The sequence below is a fragment of the Daldinia caldariorum genome (genome assembly GCF_022478825.1).
Source record: "Daldinia caldariorum strain CBS 122874 unplaced genomic scaffold F4812scaffold_1, whole genome shotgun sequence".
NCBI lineage: Eukaryota > Fungi > Ascomycota > Sordariomycetes > Xylariales > Hypoxylaceae > Daldinia > Daldinia caldariorum.
The window spans coordinates 2,383,813-2,404,809 of NW_025953037.1; the positions used below are offsets into that span (position 1 = coordinate 2,383,813).

At 42.8% G+C, this 20,997-nt stretch overlaps 6 protein-coding genes across 6 annotated transcripts; 4 read left to right on the forward strand and 2 right to left on the reverse strand.

Moving 5' to 3' along the window:
* Window positions 1-12: 12 nt before the first annotated feature.
* Window positions 13-1,999, reverse strand: F4812DRAFT_410328 (Metallo-hydrolase/oxidoreductase). The gene is made up of 2 exons (XM_047932522.1): window positions 1,404-1,999; window positions 13-1,320 (listed from the first exon to the last, which is right to left on the reverse strand). The coding sequence occupies exons 1-2, from the start codon at window positions 1,682-1,684 to the stop codon at window positions 297-299; spliced, it is 1,305 nt and encodes a 434-aa protein (XP_047795121.1). The 5' UTR covers window positions 1,685-1,999; the 3' UTR covers window positions 13-296.
* Window positions 1,948-6,954, reverse strand: F4812DRAFT_410330 (Gryzun, putative trafficking through golgi-domain-containing protein). The gene is made up of 4 exons (XM_047932523.1): window positions 6,726-6,954; window positions 6,291-6,663; window positions 4,662-6,207; window positions 1,948-4,607 (listed from the first exon to the last, which is right to left on the reverse strand). Exons 2-4 carry the CDS (start codon window positions 6,555-6,557, stop codon window positions 2,581-2,583), a joined length of 3,840 nt encoding a protein of 1,279 aa, XP_047795122.1. The 5' UTR covers window positions 6,558-6,663; window positions 6,726-6,954; the 3' UTR covers window positions 1,948-2,580.
* A 252-nt stretch (window positions 6,955-7,206) lies between these two features.
* On the forward strand, window positions 7,207-9,915 carry F4812DRAFT_410331 (RXT2-like protein). The gene is made up of 4 exons (XM_047932524.1): window positions 7,207-7,725; window positions 7,785-7,906; window positions 7,992-8,154; window positions 8,219-9,915. Exons 1-4 carry the CDS (start codon window positions 7,653-7,655, stop codon window positions 9,358-9,360), a joined length of 1,500 nt encoding a protein of 499 aa, XP_047795123.1. The 5' UTR covers window positions 7,207-7,652; the 3' UTR covers window positions 9,361-9,915.
* Window positions 9,916-10,056: 141 nt separating this feature from the next.
* F4812DRAFT_26972 (phospholipid methyltransferase) lies at window positions 10,057-11,242 on the forward strand. Its single transcript, XM_047930891.1, has 4 exons — window positions 10,057-10,213; window positions 10,268-10,307; window positions 10,395-10,411; window positions 10,503-11,242. Exons 1-4 carry the CDS (start codon window positions 10,153-10,155, stop codon window positions 11,018-11,020), a joined length of 636 nt encoding a protein of 211 aa, XP_047795124.1. The 5' UTR covers window positions 10,057-10,152; the 3' UTR covers window positions 11,021-11,242.
* A 978-nt stretch (window positions 11,243-12,220) lies between these two features.
* F4812DRAFT_27043 (natural resistance-associated macrophage protein) lies at window positions 12,221-14,857 on the forward strand. The gene is made up of 4 exons (XM_047930902.1): window positions 12,221-12,985; window positions 13,084-13,322; window positions 13,379-13,687; window positions 13,828-14,857. The coding sequence occupies exons 1-4, from the start codon at window positions 12,571-12,573 to the stop codon at window positions 14,695-14,697; spliced, it is 1,833 nt and encodes a 610-aa protein (XP_047795125.1). The 5' UTR covers window positions 12,221-12,570; the 3' UTR covers window positions 14,698-14,857.
* Window positions 14,858-15,898: 1,041 nt separating this feature from the next.
* Window positions 15,899-18,232, forward strand: F4812DRAFT_410341 (glycoside hydrolase family 43 protein). Its single transcript, XM_047932525.1, has 4 exons — window positions 15,899-16,489; window positions 16,633-16,963; window positions 17,118-17,497; window positions 17,756-18,232. The coding sequence occupies exons 1-4, from the start codon at window positions 16,406-16,408 to the stop codon at window positions 18,050-18,052; spliced, it is 1,092 nt and encodes a 363-aa protein (XP_047795126.1). The 5' UTR covers window positions 15,899-16,405; the 3' UTR covers window positions 18,053-18,232.
* Window positions 18,233-20,997: the final 2,765 nt, after the last annotated feature.

The following is a 20,997-nucleotide window of genomic DNA, read 5'->3' on the forward strand; positions in this document are numbered from 1 at the left end:
AACCTTATGCGCTATACCTCTTACACTAAAGTCTCTACACGTACTAGGTAGGTAAGTCATTATTCTATATTCTATCTAAAACCGTGTTCGTACATCGTAAAACGTGTCTACCAGGTAACACCAACATACCCGTCTACCCCGTCTAGCCCGTTGGTTACACAGCTACACCACTTTAAAAATTACACGGGTAGGTACCTATGTATAGCAAGCTCTGCTCCCATTCTCTCTTCCCCCCTCCTCAAGGGAAATAGGTATACAGTTACGTTTCAAACACATCGGAACAACCTTAGAACCTCTCAAAACTCCCGACTCTCCCCAACATTGCACGTATCAAAAACGCCCGTCTCCGGCAACCCTTTCCTCCTGAGCGCCTCCCTCAGCATCTGCGGGGGCTCGAGGACGGGCTCGGCGGTAAGCACCCAAGTGCCCCAGTGGACGGCCATGGCGCGCTTACACCTCGTGTCGGTGAACATCTCCACGGCGTCGTACGGGTTGCCGTGCACGCCCGAGAACAGGTGGCGCGGCTGGTACGCGCCGATGGGGATGAGCCCCAGGTCGAACGACCCGAACCGCTCCCCGATCTGCCGGAACTGCGGGCACCGCGGCAGGTCCTTGTACTCGGGCCCGTAGTCGTCCGTACCCGCCGGCAGCTTGGGCACCGCCCGGTACCCCGTGTCCCCGCCGAACCAGACCGACTTCGCCGGCGACCCCGAGGCCACCGCCCACGACGCCCAGAGCGTGCTGTTTTGGTCGAGGATGCCTCGGCCGGACGCGTGCTGGCAGGGCAGACAGGATATCTTTGCGGTGATAGGACCTGGCGAGTCCGAGCTGCTCGTGCCGGTCTCGCCCTCAGCAGATTGCGGCGTCAAGGTGAACTCTGCTTCCTGCCACCAATCCATTTCCGTCACGTTATTAAAGCCTCCCTCCTTGAACCACTTCTCCAGCCCCAGCCCGACGAAGAAGTGCGCGTTGGGGTGGTGCTGCTGGATCTCCTTGGCGGAGGGGTACGACAGGTGGTCGTAGTGGCTGTGGCTAATGACGACGGCGTCGACGAACGGTAGGTCGGCGATGCTGCACGGCGGCTCGGTGTACCGCTTGAACTTGGACAAGTAGACGGGAGTGCAGCAATCCTCGAAGACGGGGTCGAACAGCACGCGCAGCCCCGACGGGTATTCTACGTAGTAGCAAGAGTGGCCCAGCCACGTAGCGCGGAGTTTCGACGACGACGTGCGAGTAGGTAGGAATTCGGGTTTTACGACCGGTACGAGTTTGTCTTGCGTGCTCGGCGTCGGCCAGTTCGACGTGCCAGTAAGTGCTCTTCTACATTACCCCGGGAGCGTTAGCTGATTTATAAACCCCCAAGTAATAAGGTTATTTTATATCCCAATGGCCTGGGGACGTACACTGTCATTTCCAGTATCTGGAGGCGGCCGGGGAAAGAGAATGAGGGGTGGGGATTTCGAAATCTGACAGTGTTTCCATGGCGATCCTTAACATGGTGAGATTGGGGGTCGAATTCTTGGGCCTCGGCTGGTTGCGGTGGATGTAAAGTGACAGCACTATAATATGTTCCCATCGAGAGGGCGACGGTAGCACCCCCCATAGAAGACATCTTTGAGAACTGTGTTTTGGGGCGTATTGGAGGAGGTCCTCTTCGAAAGAGAACCCGGGAGAAGAAAGTCATGGGATGACAGAAATAATATAGGAGAAGGACCAGAAGGTCAGACGTGTCAATTATCTACGTGGAATTTTAGGAACTGTAGTAATGTGCACCTAACGTAACTTCTCACTCAGCATTTTAGGTAGTCATGTTAAATGTTGATGTAGCCAGCCATTCATTGGTATGAAAATCAGATTTCTCTCAGCTCGCTCGGAGTTAATGTAAGTAAGAACTAATCCCCTTGGTAATAGAGGGGCACAACTCCGGCGCGTCACCCGTTTAGGCCTTATCGTTGTCAGGTCAGCCAGCAGGTCCGTGTTCAACACTGCAGTTTTGCTCCCTAAACCTGTGCTGAAAAAAAAAAAAAAAAAACACCGGACTAACGGTCTAATTTTGAATCCGATAAATCCTGCGGACATTTGACGGCCGTATCGGCGTTGGTTTGGTTTAGCTGAAGATCTAGTAGTGCGGAACTCCACTGTTGAAAAACCCAACGGTATTTGTGTTACCGTTCATGTACCCCGCAGGCTATAATTAGTACCTAGCTTTCTATACATAGTAGTACATAAACTTTGCATATAAGGCCAGCCCATCATAAAATCATGTCTACCTGGTACCTTATACGAAGTGGTGTGTGTATACTATTGATTAAAATAGTATACAATTGCCCTTAAATAATCATCAAATAGTCAATGTCAACGAGTATGGCTAGTCGGGTTAATGAAAACTTACAGCATATCTTAACGAGACTCAATTTTTAGCACATATATGATGATATTAACGGCCACGAGTTTCGTACGAATAAACTTCTTATAAAGCATCGATATATCGATTCCTCTTGTTAGTCCAACACTTTCAAGAGTTTATACTTCGTTACAACCATCGCCGTGACCGCAAACCTATCTATCCGCTTACCCACCCTAACTTTCTTCACCAGCACCTTCTTCGCTCTCATTCCTCTCACACTTACCTTCTTCATCCCCATTCTTATCATCGTCATCGTCCTCGTCCTCCTCGTCGTCCTCCTCCTCCTCAGGCGGCACCCAAACCAGTACCCCCTCCCTGTCGCTCTTCATGCCCTCCGTCGGGATGATCTTCAGCACCTTCTGGAAGTACTTATCCCTGACCACGAGCGTCGGCCGTATCCAAGCCCCCCTGACGAGCGGCAGCAGCCTGTACGTCACGGTTCTGCGCGCGACGGGCAGCACGTTCAGCGTCGTGGTCTTGGCCCCCGAGAAGGCGAACTCGTCGCTCGGCTCCATCATCAGCCCAAACGTCAGGAAGTGCGACGACGGGTTCTCGATCGTGATGTCTAGGAAGAGCAGCTGCGGCGGGGGGTTGGAAGACGGAGAAGAAGAAGAAGATACGGAGTCAGATGAGTTAGGAGGTGAGTAGTAGGACACGCTGGCCAAGACGCGTGGTTCGGAGACTGTGACGAAAAACCGTGGGAGTGGTAAGACTGTGGTATTGACTGTGTCTTGGGGAGAGGTGAGTCGTCGCCACTTGATAGTAAAAGCCAGATCCGCCGTCGCCGGTGACCGGTCATCTAGATCAAACTTTTGAGCGATGAGTTCGAACTGCGTTTCCTCGATTGTCTTGGGACCAATAATTGCGCCATCTGCCACGGCCGGCTGGCACTGAGATGCCTTACAACTTATATTTCCTTGCGTAGAGAGAATGTCCACATTTAAGCCTAGGATAGCTAGATCTTCTTGTGCAAATGAGGCGTACCGAGTGGCGAGAGACCATTTCTGGGCCAGTCCTCGAGGGCGGCGGACCACTTCATCGCCCTCAGATGGATCTTGAATATCTTCGGGGTTGAAGTAGTTTGGCCACTCGTAATGGAGTCGAGGAGACAGATCGTAGCTTGCTTCGAAGGGGTTAACAATATTTAGACGGTACGTCGTTTGCTGGATGATTGGTGTTCCCGGATCCGATACGAGATGATATCTTGCTCTCGCTATCAATTCGAGCACCATAGGCCCATCAACCGGGTCAATAGTAACAGCAGCTTTCGCAGACTTGGAACTTGGTATAGTCCCGACTGGGATTCCGTCTAGTCTGGATTCCTCTACACCAGCATTGCTAGTCTTTTCTGCACCGCCTTCAATCTGCACTCTGCAACCAGGGACATTTTGCCCATATAAGACTATGTCCAATTTTGTGTTGGCATCGGCATCTTCTTCGTTAAGTATCTCTAACTCGAGCGGTACATTTTCACTTGCGTAATATTGCTCAAGCATATTTATAAGTCTGAGCTCCATTTTGGGAGGCCTTGGAAGGACCTTGATTTTGTGGGGGTTTGTCCGTGTGACTTTCTTCTTCGTGGAAGTTGGTGAATACCATAGGCCAACCTCGTTCGTTTCCCGAAGCCTAATCGTGTATTTAAGAGTGAACGATTCTGGCGCTACAGAAACCTGTACTGAAGACGCTCTGGCATCACCGGGCTCTCGTAATGGGACGTCCATTTCAAAAATTCGCGTTTGACCTGGTAATATCGTTAAGTCGTCTGTTCCCTGCAGTATAATTGTAGGTGTCGTCTCGGCGCTCGATTCTGAATCATCATTAGAGTCGTCATCATTATCATCATCACTATCCTCCGTCTCGGCTAAAGCTACTTTCGAAACACGTAACCTTGAAGACGAGGTGTCCTGATCGTCACTGGCTTTGTGTCCTAAGTCAATTGCGTGTAAGCTGCCGTCAAATTCGATTCGAATTCTCTCCAATACTACTGGAGCGGCATCTGGAAAGGAGTTGGACGTGATCGAAAGTTGGGTTGGACAACTCTGTCCAGCTTTTCCTTCATCATTTTTAAAAACGAAAGACGCATGTAGAAATGATGTGACATGCTCGTCGCCGATTTCTATAACAGGTCGGCTGTCTGTGGTGGATACATCATCTAAAGACTTCGTTATGTCGTAATGCCAACCCGGCCGTCGAGAGAAGCCTATACTAGGTGTTAATTTCTAAGCTACTAGTTGTTGAAATTAGCACTACTCACCCTTATTTAGGAGCTCCCAATCAATGGCAACAATGAGATTCTTGTGGCCAACTTCTACCGCTGCACCCCTTAGAGTCCAACTGAAAGCCTCCATGATGTCCCACCAACCTTCTGCACGGTACGACATGTCTCTCCATAGAGGTGTAAGGATTTTCAAGATTTTTCTCCACTCCTTCATCCTCTCTAATTCTTTACAGCACTCGAGCGCCAGTTCCGCCGAGGTCCGAATTTGATGTCGTTTCTGAAACTCATTGTGTGCTAACATTAAGTGGTTAAAAATCAGTTGACTATGATTTACCCCTGGCCCTACCAATGGGAATTCCTCGTAAGGTTCCGGGCACATGTACGTATCGTAGCTATAGGTCTTGTTCGGCTGAGACGGCGAGGACGCATCTGGTGGTTTGCGATCTTCTTCAGGTATAGTCCATGCTAACTTTCGTCTATTGGCAAGGTGCCATGCAGCTATCCGGTACCAATACCCTTGATGATGAAGTAGTTCCCATGGTTGTAAACGGTCTGCTGAGAGATTCTTTTCAGGAGGGCGATAGGGTAGGGTGCTACTCGGCTCTAACTCAGGAAACTGGACTCTTTCGATCAGATTGGCCATAACCGTGTTCCATCTTGCTTCCCACGCTTTCCACCCATAGTTCTGTGTTCCCCGACCCCTTCGATCGACTAGGTCAAATATTCTATCGTTATGTGCTTGCCACCTCCTAACGGCGGTAGTGCTTAGTCCAAGCCATAGTAGGCATTTCAAAATGCGAATAGCTATTATATCGGCTAGAAGTCGAGCATCGTTAAACCTAGGATCCCATCCGGGAATGGTTTCGAGCACGTCGACACCGAGAAGAGAGTCATAAGCTTGCTCATAAAATCGCAAGGCGACATCTATCTCTTGACGGAACTCGGCGAAAATGGCAGCTTTAAAATCATAGCGTACATTCCAACCCTGCAGAGACAACGTATGAGAAGTACCGCTGGTAGGAGGAATAGTTGGTTGCGGCGCGATTCCCCTTCCCCTTTTTTTGCGGGAGTGTCTACCCAGATCGCGATAATACTCGAGCGCTTGTTCGAATACTGCAGTCAGTACGTTATCAACAGCGTTTTCTAGCTCCGCCTCTGTACGTTGGGTAGGCAAGACGAATAACGAGGCTTTGGGGTCCAAGCCTGTGCTCCTCTTAATATTGTCTAGTCTTTCTTGAAACTGGCCTATGGAACTTGGCGACTGGTCGCTGAGGATAACCGCAACAAAGCGACATTTGTAGCCGGACTGTAGTAGAATATTCTTAACGGCATTTATATCTGTCTTTAGCTGGTTATCGTGTAGGGTTGCAAGCGTAGGATCCGAAGTCAGGCTATAAAAAGCCAAGCACACACTGGGTATGAGATCTTGATGCTTTCGAAGCCATTGCGTATCTACTAAGCCATCTGGGTATAGGCTAGAACCTGGACTGAGGGGTGAGAATGGAGAGTGCAGAACAAGTGGTGATAAAGGCGCCTCGGAATTATCAGGAAGACGTGCACAGCGAGGCGGGAGCAAGAATTCCTAAGAGTCAATGTCAGACCTATCTCTTATAGCCACCCAACGCGTCGTAGGAATAAAAATAATTCTATGGGGTTTAGACATACCCTCCCCACTGTACTGATCTTGAATTTGTATTTCCTTGACGGGTCTCGGGAGTGCCACGGCAGATTAGTAGCGTCCTTCTCTTGGATGCAACGAAGGATGATTTTTGCTTCTCGACTCTCTATAGGGGGTATCTCCGACCGGACGAGAACACTTTGCTCCCTTAAGCTAGGATCTGGTGGGGAAACTTTTGCAGAAGAATTACTTAGTCCGGAGACGACGAGGAATGGGACATTATGGTCCAGGCTACCCGCTGGGAAGTCGTCCATTGGTCTAATAGGAGAGGGGCTCGAAAGACATTGGTGTCCGCTTATACGAACGGATCGGAAGTTGTCATTACCAGAGTAAGGTAATAAGTTGGCTCAGATCATCATCCTGGTGGTGGGCAATTATATTAGTTGTATGGATTCCAAGTCAGGTCTTTAAGGCTCACATGCGTATGGGCTTCTTAAGCATCCGTTGGCTTCTTGGTGGTACCTAATGCTTAACGAAATGCTGACTCGACGTACTTGGTACAGCTCACAGCTATATGTAGGAAATTCAAGGATGTAGGCTGATATCATGGCCCATTATTGCATATATATATGTGGCTTTCCGCAGCGCTCGTAAATATTGTATTGTCTTAGCTGATATCGAATTCGAAGATTCAGTGACCTCACACAAGGTACGAAGTACAGGTGGGGCCACTTAGAATCGGACCCTAGTGGCTTGCTTTATGCCGATTGCCTTACCTTAGGTAATAATGCATGTACCTTAGGTATTGTACCTACCTATCTAAACTGCATGGCGCTACAGGTACAATAGGTACCTGGAACATGATTTAGGTACAATACAATACAAGGTATCCAGGTAACACCGTTATCTTGATTGGTGAACCCATGCGCGCACACTGCGGGCAGCAGCCAGCAGCAGCCTTGTCCCAGACTCCCCAGCTCCAGTCGTGTCGTTACGAAAGTCTTTCTTCCACAGCTCTTTTTACAATTTCCCTCAGTCGCAACAAATCTCACTATTGCATTGTCTAAGGAGGTCTGCTATAATACCTAACGATTCCCTTACATGTTCTTAATATAACTCGGAACCCGTTTAATTCAACTACCTCACCCTAACATCCCGTTCTCGAAACGCCTTTGCCTACCTTCTTTCCATTCCGATCCCGCGACCGACAGACACGCCATTTTATTACCCACCGTAACAGAAATCTTGTCAAAGGAGGCCGCTCTATAAACTTTCTCTACCGTCAATAGTTTGGTGTCGTTATTATATCTTATATCTACCGAACCTACCAAAGCTGCCGGCGACAGATCATTACCGAAACATACTCAACTCTTGCGAATTACAGGCGACCATAACAGCTGGCGGTCGCAATGACTTCCCAACAAGTTCTTTTCTCCGAGACCATTGCGGCGATGAAGAAGGCAAGAAAGCGCAAGGCATACGGTAAGGCCTTTCGCAGAACATGTTTGGTGTTATTATTCACTGACAACCTGGTCTGGTAGAATCTGATTCTGATTCCGAAATTCACTACCATGGCAACCGGGGACACAAATTAATGAAGAGGGCTAGGTTTGTTCACGAGGGACAGTTAGCACCGCCCTCAGGGCCTGAAGTATACAAAGAGGTATGTGTTATAATTCCTGGAACAATTCGCAGTGGATTTTTTATATATTTTTTTTTATTCTATCTAACAGAATAACACTTTACAGATCGTCAACCACGCCGGTTATCAAAGAGCGATCATTAGCCGAAACCCTGTACTTATTGATGACGAAGGTTACGAAATCGATAGCGACGATGATCAAGAATATATTCAAGACGTTGCCGACGCAGCAGCCGAGTTCAATCCGTACGCTAACGTACGACTCGAAAGTTGGTTTACAACACCCAGCCTAGTCCTCCGTACACAAATGCTAATAGCCGGTCTTTTCCACAGACATTCTTGCGCCACTTACCTCTGTCACCGATCTTCCCACACATCCTACTTTATCCCGACCTTATAGCACAAAAACACTCACAGACTTAACAAATCAAGCTTGTAATATCATGCATAAAGAAAACGCCGCGCTCTGGAAGGTTAAACACTTACAGACAAAGTTGGTTGGCGATCACATCTGGGCTCCCTGTGCCATAATGCTTGGTCCCAACGATATCGAACTTTACCGCGACGATTATATGGATCCAAACAGTCAAGCACACGGGTCTGTCAAGTCAGATACCAATATACCCTCACCAGAAGAAACACAACCGAAAACCAACAAAACCGCTGCAACTACAAGAAATGAAGACGTTTCTGCACCTTTTACCGAGACGATAGCTAACGGAACAAAATCTGATGACGACACTACGATGTTTGATGCCGAACCGCCAGCGGACGCCGATACAAGTGCGCCCGAGCCTACGACGACGCAGACCGCTAAGGCTGTTCCCGAGGAGCGGAAACAAAACGCGGGGAGCGACACACTAAACAAGGCGGGAGAAAAGGAGGTGGGATTGGATGCAACCGAAATTCAGCAAGGTACTGCTGCCGATATCAGCGTCAACGGCGCCAAAGATGTCCACTCTATAGGGTCTACTAGCGGGTTAGCGACTGGCAGCGTTGCATCGGCTGGGCAAGGAGAAGCCGACAGGGCACCCAATAGTAGTCGGATTGGCGAGGAGGTCGATCACGAGGGTAGTCGGGCAGTGTCAGTGATGTCGATGTTCACAGAAGAAACGCCCATCCACCCTCTGTTCTTACATCCTCGATCAGCTCGACCCGATAGAGACCTCGGGATTCCGGAGGCAGAAGCAGAGGATATGCGGCGGTTATTGCAATTATATGTGCAAAAGCAGGAAGAGGTCTGCCGTGGAGCGAAACGACTATACGAAGGACTCCTTCGGGCAGATAGAATGCGGAAGACAGTCTTACAGTGGTCCAAGTACGAGGCTCATGTCGGTTCAAACCGCGACATGTCGGACGGAGAGGACTGGTACGATAAGGAGGAGTGGGGCTTAGAAGATGATCTAAAGAAAGGTCAGGATGAAGAAGAAGAGGATACAGCACAGCCGGCCAAGAAGACGAGAACCCGAAAGTAAGGGTAACTAAAGGCAAGGGTTAGAGGCTCGTGTGGTGGAGGTTTTTTGGTTATCGGATACCCGATGAGATGGGTTGTTGGCAGCAGTCCAATCCATAAATCGAAGGAGGAAAAGGTATCAATATAACCTTTTCTTCCCTCAGTAGAATTTGTACCCTGAGGCATCAGCATATTCTTTGTCAAACAGGGGAATCACGTCGGCTATGATATGAAGTCATAAAATATAAAGTAATGATCTCGGAGTTACTATTTAGCATGATGTATATAGTAGCATAAACTACCTAGTACCTAGGTAGGTATTCGTACGATATGATGTTCTGAGCTGGGTTGTTAGTTGTTGTTATTTGGTTGGTGGTTATGAAAACAAGTATGTAAGTGGTACTAATGTACCCGAGTTGCGATGTATAAAAAAATGAAGAAGACCACAAACCGAAGCCCAGTAATGCACGTGCACTCCGATCGGATCGATAATCGATTACATAGTACATGTATGTAAACGCTATCTGACGAAGCTATGGGTAAGGAGGTCGGGATGATACCATACGGAAAATGCATGTGTTTTGCATGACCAGACCAAAAAAAAAGAGAACCTAAATACATAACCTAAGCCCCAACAATTCTTAGTCCACAAAACCTAGTTTCCTCCCCAGGCCACGTCCATCTTTTGCTTTCGTAACCATATTCAAGTTCCTTAACACCAAACGTCATCACGACTTACGGAATTATTGAAATACAAAAAAAAGTCACCATTAAATATTTTAAAGATTAGCCGCAGCTAGCTTCATCTTTAGTTATGGCACCTTTAGATCCCTCTGTGACCAAGCTGGTCGACCTCAACCAGAAGAGCTTGTATAGTATGTTGGAAGTAGACAAGCATGCGCAAACGGAATAAATGCTAACAGGAATAGTTTCTGCGCTTGCAATTGCTTTTAATCCTCTATTCTGGAAGTAAGTCTCACATTACGAAATATATATCATACTATAAACGCCTAGTTTTATAGCTCTAAAAAGGGGATATGCTAACTGGAGCTATAGCATCGTAGCTCGAAAAGGTCAGTCCATTCCGGACTCAAACATTAATATACTTCAATTCGCTTAAATTATATCCCCATCCACCGTGGAGGAACTAACATTGGAATCTAGAATACCATAACAAGACACTTACCAAGCTCTTCGGCGGACATTCGCAAGCCGCATGCTATGGGTTAGCTCTCACGATTTTCTCCCTTGGCCTGGTGCGCGACTTCTTATACGAGCGTGCCCTGCGCCAGCAACCCTCCTACCCGCTACTCGAGCTGGACGAGGTGAAATACCTGGCGTACGCACTGATTGCCGTGGGAAACATACTGGTCGTGTCCTCGACCTGGGCGCTGGGCGTCACGGGCACGTTCCTAGGGGATTACTTTGGGATACTGATGGATGACATCATAACGGGCTTCCCGTTCAACATCACGGACGCGCCCATGTACAACGGGTCGACGTGCAGCTTCCTGGGCACGGCGCTGCTGTACGGCAAGCCGGCGGGGATCCTGCTGACAGCCTGGGTCTTCGTCGTCTACCAGATCGCGCTCACGTACGAGAACCCGTTCACGGCGGAGATATACGCCAAGAGGGAGAGGGAGCGGGCTGCGGCAAAGACGGGCAGCAAGAAATCGCAATAAATCGGCAAACTGACTGGCTGGCTAAGCACTTACTATGTACGTACCTAACATAGTACTCGGGGTTAGGTATGCATGTGCCCATACCGATATTTGCCGAGACTCGCCCGAAACCAGAAATCGACTACGCAGGGTGGGCCAACGGACGGCTGATGATGATCCGAGATAAGCCCTTACGTTACTACCTAATAATGTATTGTACGTACGAGGTGTGGGAAATTAGTACGGCGGTGTATTCAACAACACACACATCTAAAAGGCGTTTGCATGGAGGGATCCGGCGTTGGAGAGGAGAGGAAACATGAGTTAGATGGATAGGTTACCGTGAGGTAAGATGAATCAATTGCAAAGAGAGACAGGCCACATTTAGACGACAGCAAGTTAGACGGGGCTCTGTAATAAGTAACTAATGTCGAAGCTGCCTTACCTACCTGTGTGTCATTAGTATGTTTCTGATACTTGATGCCGTGGTGGTTATTGTTTATGATATATACCAGGTACCTAAGGTAACTTTGCTCAATTCTAGGACTTTTCGCATTGGTATTCAGTGTGCCAAGAACCAACCAACTCTCAACTTTTTTTTTCTTCGACGCCCACTTTCACGTGCAGATATTATATTAAACATGGAAATCGAGGCGAATTGCGTGACAAAGATGCAAACACCTGTGATATAAATTAGACAAAGTTGTAGAGATAAGGAACAATTGAATATGAATACTCTTAGTTTCTCATTATACCCGAATCAATTTATAGTACCTATCTGTTGAGAAAGGACGGCATGTGTAAGTCCGGTACGGATTCGGGACAGCGGGTTGGAAGCTACTAGGATCAGCCCGTGATACGGAGAAACCGTGTGGAGATGATATCGATGATGTACCGCCCTCGGATAAGATGACCAACTATTACAATACTCCAAGACACAAAGACACACAAGTGCAAGGCGTAAAAAGATGTGCGTAATAAGGTACCTAACGAACCCACAACCATCCGTAGTGCGTAACTGCTAGTAACTATTACGCTAAATTCCGGGGTATGGGTAACTTCCAGTGGAGAACATCCCCTGGACGTGGGTGCCTTTTTAGTTCAAACATCTAGAAGCGACGAATCAACGAATCAATCCTTACGACTACCCAGGTAAGTTAGGTAAAAAAAAGTACTTAAACTCTGAGAGCCGATTGCCACTTTTACGACCTTTTTGGCCTTCCTTCTTCCGATACCGTTAACACCCGTACCCCGTACCCCGTCGCCCGTCCCTCGTCTAGAGGAAATCTACTTCACTTACATATATTTAATATAGTAGCCTCGCACGCGATTGGTTACATTACATTTAGTTTCTTTGTGTTTATTTTGACAAGAAAGAAGAAACCAGAAACCAGAAACCTTTCATGTTTATATCATATCACTGAAAGGAATAACGTGGTTATGGACTAAGGAATAAAAAGAAAAGAAAAAAAGAGAGAGAGAAGAGAAAGAAAAAGGGCACTTGCAAGAAAGTTCCTTGTGGTCCCCCTCCCCTTTTTAACTGGGGTCCCAAATTTGGTATCGGTTCGATCATGAACCAGACGTCGCGGACGGACGAGCCGTACGAGGGCGAAGGGCTCAACCAGAGCCCGAACGCCCTCTCGAACGACCTCGTCACCAACCAAGACCTCAATGGCATCGCTAACGCCAGAGAGCACAAGGGCGACACCTCGAGGAGTATGGACAACTCGGGACAGCCTGTGACGGATCGCGTTCCACCCGCCATCGAGGAGGACCCTGATGGTAGTGATGTCGGTGCTACTGCGCCGAATCTGACCATCGCCGGTCGTACGATGGGTCAGATCCCTGGGCGGGCAACCAACCAGGGCAACGACGACGGCGGCTCGATTGCCTCGCGGAAGCAATCATTTTGGCAGCGCGTCTGCCAAACCGTCGTCACCTTTGGCAAGTTTGTCGGGCCTGGCTTTTTGGTCGCCGTAGCATATAGTACGTTGTTCATTCTGTTCCTCTCCCAAGCTAAGCATATGATACGATGATATGTGTGTATGGACTTATTTGCTAACTTGGACCAACAACACCTATAGTCGACCCTGGCAACTATTCTACCGACATCAGTGCAGGCGCTGAGAATCAATTCCGTCTGCTTTTTATTATTTTGATGAGCAATCTGTTCGCTATCTTCTTGCAATGCCTCTCCATCAAGCTGGGAACCGTCACGGGACTCAACCTGGCTGAGGCTTGCCGTGCATTCTTACCAAGATGGCTTAATTATTTCATGTATTTCTTGGCCGAAGCAGCCATTATCGCAACTGACATCGCCGAGGTAAGTAATTTACTATTGGGCGTATACTAACTACACCAATAACTAACCAGCCATAGGTCATTGGTACCGCTATCGGCTTAAACCTATTGATACCCAAGCTACCCCTCGTTGCCGGTTGCGCTCTATCGATTTTAGACGTCATGGTTATCCTCTTCTTCTATAGGCCTAACGATTCTATTAAGGGTCTCCGAATGTTCGAGTGTTTTGTAATGTTGCTCGTCCTCGCTGTTGTTGTTTGTTTCTGCATTCAGCTCTCGCTTATAGAGGATACATCCGTCGGCGAAGTCTTCTTAGGCTACGTACCAAATGATTCCATAACACAGTCCTCGGGTTTGTTCCAGGCTTGTGGTATCTTAGGTGCTACTGTATGTGCAAGCCCTCGTAACCCCTTGTTACACTTTCACATGCCTCTCCCCGACTTATGCAACGCTATACCAAACTTTTGCGATATCTTTGCCTCCCTTTTTGATCATGCTCCTGAGTATAATCACTGACAAATTTATAGGTCATGCCTCACTCGCTGTACCTAGGCTCCGGCATAGTACAGAGTCGCCTCAAAGACTATGACATCAAACGTGGCCTACTTCCTTCCGGACCACCATCTGCTGCTAACAGTACTATGGATGATAAGATAGGAGAAAAGACCTACTATATTCCTAGTCTTTCAGCCATCAAGTTCTCGTTGAAGTATTCATATGCCGAAGTAGCTCTTTCTCTCTTTACGTTCGCACTCTTCGTAAATAGCGCTATCCTTATCGTCGCAGGAGCCAGTCTCTACCAGAATCCGGATGCTCTCGAGGCCGATATTTTCGGAATCCACGATCTGCTTTCGCAAAGCATCAGCCCCGGTGCGGGCACCATCTTTGCGCTGGCGTTACTGTTCTCTGGTATCTCGGCAGGTATTGTGTGCACGATCTCGGGCCAGATGATTTGCGAGGGTGCACTCAACTGGAAGATGAAGCCGTGGCTCCGACGTCTCGTTACGCGGTCTATCTCCATCACGCCGAGTATTATCATCGCCGGTGCCGCGGGGCGGGAAAAGCTCAACGCCGCTCTTAATGGAAGTCAGGTCGCACTGAGCGTTGTCCTCCCGTTCGTCACAGCGCCGCTTATCTGGTTCACTTGCTTCAACAAGTACATGACCGCTCAACCAGGACATGCCAGATACAAGACGGAGGGAAAAGATACATTTGTGATCAACGGCAATGCCCTCAGTGTCAGCGCAAACGACGGCGAACTCGGCCCTGTGAACGGAGGTAGTCCCGTTAGAATGGCTAATCCGTGGTACATTTCAGTGCTCGCCGGCATCATTTGGCTCATAATGGTGATCATGAATGTGGCGAACCTTGTGCTGCTCGGCCTCGGCCAAGCATAGTCGACGGACACACCAGTACCTCAACCCGATCTCATCCTATAAACAAAATACCAAATGCCAAATTCTGGTAAAGGTCGACAAATTTGCGCATTTGAGGAATTAAATCGGAATCAAGCCCATTGTTAAGGGTTTCGGCATAATCTTCCTGGCGGTGGCCTGCATACTTTGCGCTGTCACTTCGCCTGCGACTCGCATGCCCCATCTACCGCTCTCGATATAATCGCTTGCAGCTAGTTATCTGTTTCTTTCGTAACCCCGATTTTTTTACCATGATTCTTTTTCTTTAACTAGAAGATATTTAACCTAGAAGTATGACCTGATGCGGTCTCACGGAGATAATCAATTGAATGAAGTTGCACGTGTTATTAAAAAAAACGCCGATTTCCCTATTTCCTCATTCGTGCTTCCGATTGTTCGGACCATGCTCCGCTTCCGGTTCGGTCCTAATGGAGGTAATATGCAATTCCCGTCTAATTCTATTCTAATTTTAGATTTCGTATGTTTCACGTCATGCAGAATGCACAGCAACCTAATCTTTCGAACCAGCCCTATGGATCTGTCGGGATCGGGATCGGGATCTTACATAATATTATTATATTAATACATGCACCACACGTCAGGGACCTCTTATTGGGGATACAACGTTACCTAAATAGTATAGCTAGTATCTTACAACCGTATGGCTATCGGTCGCTATAATATAGTTCCGAAAGGGCTGAACGATTTTAGGTACTTAATCTAAATAATTTCACGTCTTATTTTAGCAATGGTATTTAGTTGGTACCTGAGGTATGTATTGTACGTCTAATATACAGGTATGTACTAGGTAGTATAGCACACAAGGCGCATTGCGGGGAGGTAGCGCATGTATTGTAACTTAACTCGGGCCCAACTATTTACGTGATGTACCTAAGGCATATAGTAATTATAAAGCAACACCATGAAGCATAGAAGAAGAAGAGAGAAAAAAAGGGAAAGTTAAATAACTGCTGCAGACTGCTTACAGCTACTATATTTTTGTTTATGTGAGGATTAACGAGACTTAAGTTAATGTAATTTCCAACTATACCAACCTAACCTACCTAAGGTACAGAGAAATAGCGCTGAAAGGAGTATACGGCGATCCTTCGCGCGCAGGGGTTAGTGCCACTGAGCCCCCCCTCCCTATATAAGTACAATACCTAATTTTAACCTAACCCAACTTTTTAGTAACTATGCAAAACAAAGTGAGTAATATGCCAAGATGAAGTCTAGTTTAACTACCTGCTCAGACGGGTCGCATTATCGTGGGACGAAGGAAGACTTTAAACATAGGGACCTAATATAGCGGTATACTTGCATGTCTCCTTATGAAAACGCTACGGTAGCAGTCGCGCCATCTTTAGGCAGCACAATTCGGAGCCAATAGCGAGGACTGGGGTCTGCGGAGATGAAGACATATTGGTCTCGCGAAGGGTACTTGAGCGGATAGGGAGATATGCTCGTCGCGGCTTGGCTGGATACATGGGGTGCTTACACGAAGACGAGTGTGCTCCATCGCGAGTTTCGTTAAAGGGGTATTTAAGACCTGATGGTCGCCCCTCGTGGGAAGGACGATCTTCGTTATTACTGTTCAGTTCACCAGCTTGTCATTGAGCTTCATAGATAGGTAATACAGCAGCAAACAGGTAGCAGAATACCTTACGACTTTCGTTAACTGCTAGCTATCATGAAGCAGAGCATCCTGTTCGCGGTGGCTGCGGGCAGCCTCGCAGTCGCCCTTCCTCAACCAGATCCTCAACCAGACTTTGGTGTAAGTCAAGTTTCCTAGGTAGCTAAGTCATTCTAGACGATGATCTATCTCTCCGGACGACGACCACCCCTTAACGTGCACACACCGCTACCGTATATATATACCTACCTATATACCCACCGCTAACGCCCGTTTCCTCCCAGGCCATCGAGCTCGAAAACGTGACGCTCTCGAAATTCGAAGCGAGCAGCGACCTGGTGTCGCGGGACGGGGGCCCGTGGAACGGGCCGGTGATGGACATCAGCTTCCCGGACCCGACGCTGCTCATCGACGGCGACACGTGGTGGGCGTACGCGACCTCGAGCGACGGCCACGGCCACATCCCGCTCGCCAAGTCCACGGACGGCGGCGAGCGCTGGACCTGGACTAAGAAGGACGCCCTGCCCGACGTCGGGCCCTGGGTCGACCCCAAGGATAGGGGCATCTGGGCGCCGAGCGTGTTTAAAAACGACGCTGGGAAGTTCGTCATGTACTGTGAGTGAAACTTTTACTTTATAAGACCCCACCATCCAACCCTTCCCCCTCATATATATATACATAAGGAGATAAAAAAAAGAAGAGAGAGAGAGGTATAGTGGTAGTGGTGATAGTAATTAATTAGTAACTGACAACGATTGCCATATACCAGTCTCCGGGAAGCGCACGGGCGGGAGCCGGTGCGTGGGGACGGCGATAGCGGACCGGCCGTACGGCCCGTTCAAAGTGACAGCGCAGCCGCTGCTGTGCGACGACGCGGGCGGGGGGATCATCGACCCGGTGCAGTTCGACGACGGGCACAACCGGTGGGTCCTGTGGAAGGTGGACGGGAACTCGCTGGGCGGGCAGACCACGTGCACGGGCCGCCCGCACACCCCCGGGTACAAGCCGACGCCGATCCGCATCCAGCGCGTGACGCGCGACGGCCTCACGCTCCAGGGGAACGCCAAGACCATCCTCGACAACGCCGGCGCCGCGGACGACGGCGTCGTCGAGGGCCCGGCTATGTGGAAGAGGAGGCCCGGGTCTTATGTAAGTGCCCTTCCTGATTCAGCTGGAACATCATCCCTTTGCGCCTCTTGCCCCTTTTACTCCCCTATTCCCTTGCCCCCTTGCTCTTTCCTTACTTATGACATGTTGATTTTACTCATAATCCATATACACGTGAACGTCTAAAATCCATCCGAGGCATCCATAGATTGAGAAAAAGAAAAAGGGGAGAAAAGAATATAGCCAAACAAATATCTTAAGCTCGCATCGCATCACTTTTGCTTACACGGTGTCAACCAGGTCCTGTTCTTCAGCACGCACTGCTACAGCAGCGACAGCTACGACATCCAGTACGCGTGGGCCACGAAGCCGGACGGCACCTTCCAGCACCGGCGGACGCTTGCGCGGTCGGGGCTTAAGCAGCCGATGTACGGGCCGGGCCACATGGACATCGCGTCGGACGGGAAGACCATCGCGTTCCACGGCCGCGACAAGCCGGGGAACAAGAACACCAGGCGCCGCATGTATATCGGCAAGATCAAGTTCCCCGAGGGGGACTACAGCGAGGGTATTAAGGTGCTTAACTACCACGGCTAAAGTGGGGATGGATAAGAGTTTTGTATACGTACCTAATCTAACCATGTCCTCCTAGATAGGACTTGAGGTTAACGATCTTAGATACACCACATGTATCTTATATATATCTTATGCGTAAGTAATACTGTGTTTAAATGCGACATATTACTGCTTATATTCATTATATATTTAATTTCTTTATTTTAATGTTATAATTTATATGCTTTAAATTTATAATAAAAAAATATTTTTAATAAATTATTATATTAAATAATATAAAAATTAAATAAATATTATTTTAAAAATAAAATTTTTTATTATAATTTAAAATTTTTTTAATTATATATAAAAAATAATATATTAAATTATTTAATATATATAAAAAAAATTTATATAATTAATTTTATTATAATATTTTTAATATAAAAAATATTTTTTTTTATATTTTTTATTATTTTTAATAACTTTTTTAAAAAATATTTAATATAATTTAATTATATATAATATTTTAAATTTTATAAATAATAATAATAAAAGTAATTATTAATAAAAATTAAATATATTAATAAACTTTTATAATTAAATAATTTTCTTATAAAATTAATTATAATAAAAATTAAATTTTTTATAATTAAATATTATTATTAATATAAATATTATAATTTTATTAATTTTATGAATTTTATATTTTTAATTTTATATTTATATAATTTTATTAATTTTTTTTAATTTTTTTATAAATTAAATTAATTAAATAACATTTTTTTAAAAAATGTTATTTATAAAAACTTTTTTAACGGTAATTAAAATAATTAATTAATTTTAACTTTTATTATTTTTTTTTAAATTATTAATTATAAAAAATTAAAAAAAAAGGTTTTATAATTAAATAATTAAACATAATTATTTAATAAATTTATAATAATATTTATAATAAATTAATAATGTAATTGAATATTTAATTTTATTTTTATATTTAAATTTAATATTTTAAATTTTTTTTATTTAATTTATTTTTTTGTTTAATTTATTTTTTTATTAAATTTTTTTAATATTAATATATAATTTTTATAAATTAAAAAAATACAAGTTAATAATAATATAATAAATAATAATAATATTTAATAATTTATTTCATTTATATAAAAATATTAATAAAATTTAATAAATAATTAAAAAACTTTAATTTTTACATATAAATTATAATAAATATATTTAATATTTTCTTATTATTTAAAAAGATTTATTAATATATTAATATTATTAATTTTTTTAATAAATGTAAAATTAAAAATTTATAATATATAATTATTAATAAATTATAAATTAAAATTAATAATTAAAATTTGTTTTTAAAATATATATTAATTTTATTAAATTATTATATTATTTTTTAATTAATATTTTTTAAAAATTAAATATTTTAAATAATATAATTAATAATGCTTTTAAAAACGTTAACTTTAATAATAAAATAAAAATAAATATTATTATAAATTTTAATTTATAATTTTAATTTTAATTTATTTTAAAATATTTTTTATATAAGTTAATAAAAGTAAAATAACTTTAAATTTTATTATAAAATAATAAAAATAATAATATATTAATAATTAATATATATAATATAATAAAATTAATTATATTATAAAAGATTATATTTTTTTATTTTTTTATTTAAATTAAAATGTTAATTAAAATTATATAAAGAAAATTAATAATTATTATAAAAATAATTTAAATAATAAAGAAATTAATTAAAAATATAAAAAAATATAAAGTTTAATTTATAATATTTATATAATACGCTTTTAATTTTTTTAATTTCTTTTAATTAAAATTTTAATAATATTAATAATAATATTAATAATTTTAAATTTTTTAAAAAAATAATTATAATAAATATAAATTTATTATTTATAATTATATAATTTATATATTTATAATTTAATTATCAAAATCTTTTATAATTTCTTTATTATTTTTAAATTTTTTTTAATGTAATTATTATTAAATTTTATTATAAACTTTTATAATTAAATAACTTTTTTATAAAATTAATTATAATGTTTATTTTATTTTATATAAAATAATAAAAAATTAATATAATTTAAAAAAAATTAATATTAATAAATTTATTAATAAATGTTTATTAATTTATATATTTTATATTAATATATATTATATATTAATAATTATAAATAATTAATATTTAAAATTATTAATAAATTAAATATTAAATAGCTTTTAATTTTAATTAATATTAATTATTTTAATATTTTTAATTAAATAATTAAAAAATAATAAATAATTATAATTATATTTATTTATAATATTATATTTAAAAGAAATTAAAAAATTATATTAAAATAATTTATTCCAATAAAAATTAAATTTATTTATATTTTTAAAATAAATAATCTTTATTTTAATAATTTAATTTAATAATAATAAATAATTTTTAAAATTTAATAAAAAACCTTTTAATTTAAATTAATTTATTATATTATAATAAATAAATATATTATTTAATTAAAATATTAATATATAATTTAATTAATAATATTATTAATTTTAATAATATTTTAAAAAAATAATTAATTATTAATAAAAAGAATTATTAAAAATTATTTATAATAATATTTATATTTATTATAATGTTAATTAATTAAAAGTTTTTTATTTATAAAAATCTATTATATAATATTAAAATTAATTTAAATTTAATGAAATAATTTAATTAAAAAAATTAAATATATTTTATATTAATAATATTAATTATTATTAATATAAATATAAAATTGTTACGAACTAATAGACCGAGAAGCTATTCCGTAATAAAAAGCGGGGTTTTATGCCGTTAAAACCGGAAAAACTTTCGGAATACGTAAAGGAAAGTATGGATTTAATGGATTAAGTGGATTTTATAAGATTTAATACCAAATCTAACAAAATTAACCAAATTA

Excerpts from the sequence above, each read along its gene's own strand:
- F4812DRAFT_410328 (XM_047932522.1), bottom strand. The coding sequence starts at position 1,684 with ATGACTTTCTTCTCCCGGGTTCTCTTTCGAAGAGGACCTCCTCCAATA. Across the intron at positions 1,321-1,403 it reads CAGATACTGGAAATGACAGT|AAGAGCACTTACTGGCACGT; the intron begins GTACGTCCCCAG and ends GGGGTAATGTAG.
- F4812DRAFT_410330 (XM_047932523.1), bottom strand. The coding sequence starts at position 6,557 with ATGGACGACTTCCCAGCGGGTAGCCTGGACCATAATGTCCCATTCCTC. Across the intron at positions 6,208-6,290 it reads AGATCAGTACAGTGGGGAGG|GAATTCTTGCTCCCGCCTCG; the intron begins GTATGTCTAAAC and ends ATTGACTCTTAG. Across the intron at positions 4,608-4,661 it reads TTGGGAGCTCCTAAATAAGG|GCTTCTCTCGACGGCCGGGT; the intron begins GTGAGTAGTGCT and ends CACCTAGTATAG.
- F4812DRAFT_410331 (XM_047932524.1), top strand. The coding sequence starts at position 7,653 with ATGACTTCCCAACAAGTTCTTTTCTCCGAGACCATTGCGGCGATGAAG. Across the intron at positions 7,726-7,784 it reads AAGAAAGCGCAAGGCATACG|AATCTGATTCTGATTCCGAA; the intron begins GTAAGGCCTTTC and ends CTGGTCTGGTAG. Across the intron at positions 8,155-8,218 it reads CGCTAACGTACGACTCGAAA|ACATTCTTGCGCCACTTACC; the intron begins GTTGGTTTACAA and ends TCTTTTCCACAG.
- F4812DRAFT_26972 (XM_047930891.1), top strand. The coding sequence starts at position 10,153 with ATGGCACCTTTAGATCCCTCTGTGACCAAGCTGGTCGACCTCAACCAG. Across the intron at positions 10,214-10,267 it reads CAACCAGAAGAGCTTGTATA|TTTCTGCGCTTGCAATTGCT; the intron begins GTATGTTGGAAG and ends TAACAGGAATAG.
- F4812DRAFT_410341 (XM_047932525.1), top strand. The coding sequence starts at position 16,406 with ATGAAGCAGAGCATCCTGTTCGCGGTGGCTGCGGGCAGCCTCGCAGTC. Across the intron at positions 16,490-16,632 it reads ATCCTCAACCAGACTTTGGT|GCCATCGAGCTCGAAAACGT; the intron begins GTAAGTCAAGTT and ends GTTTCCTCCCAG. Across the intron at positions 16,964-17,117 it reads TGGGAAGTTCGTCATGTACT|TCTCCGGGAAGCGCACGGGC; the intron begins GTGAGTGAAACT and ends GCCATATACCAG.
- F4812DRAFT_27043 (XM_047930902.1), top strand. The coding sequence starts at position 12,571 with ATGAACCAGACGTCGCGGACGGACGAGCCGTACGAGGGCGAAGGGCTC. Across the intron at positions 12,986-13,083 it reads TTTGGTCGCCGTAGCATATA|TCGACCCTGGCAACTATTCT; the intron begins GTACGTTGTTCA and ends CAACACCTATAG. Across the intron at positions 13,323-13,378 it reads TCGCAACTGACATCGCCGAG|GTCATTGGTACCGCTATCGG; the intron begins GTAAGTAATTTA and ends AACCAGCCATAG.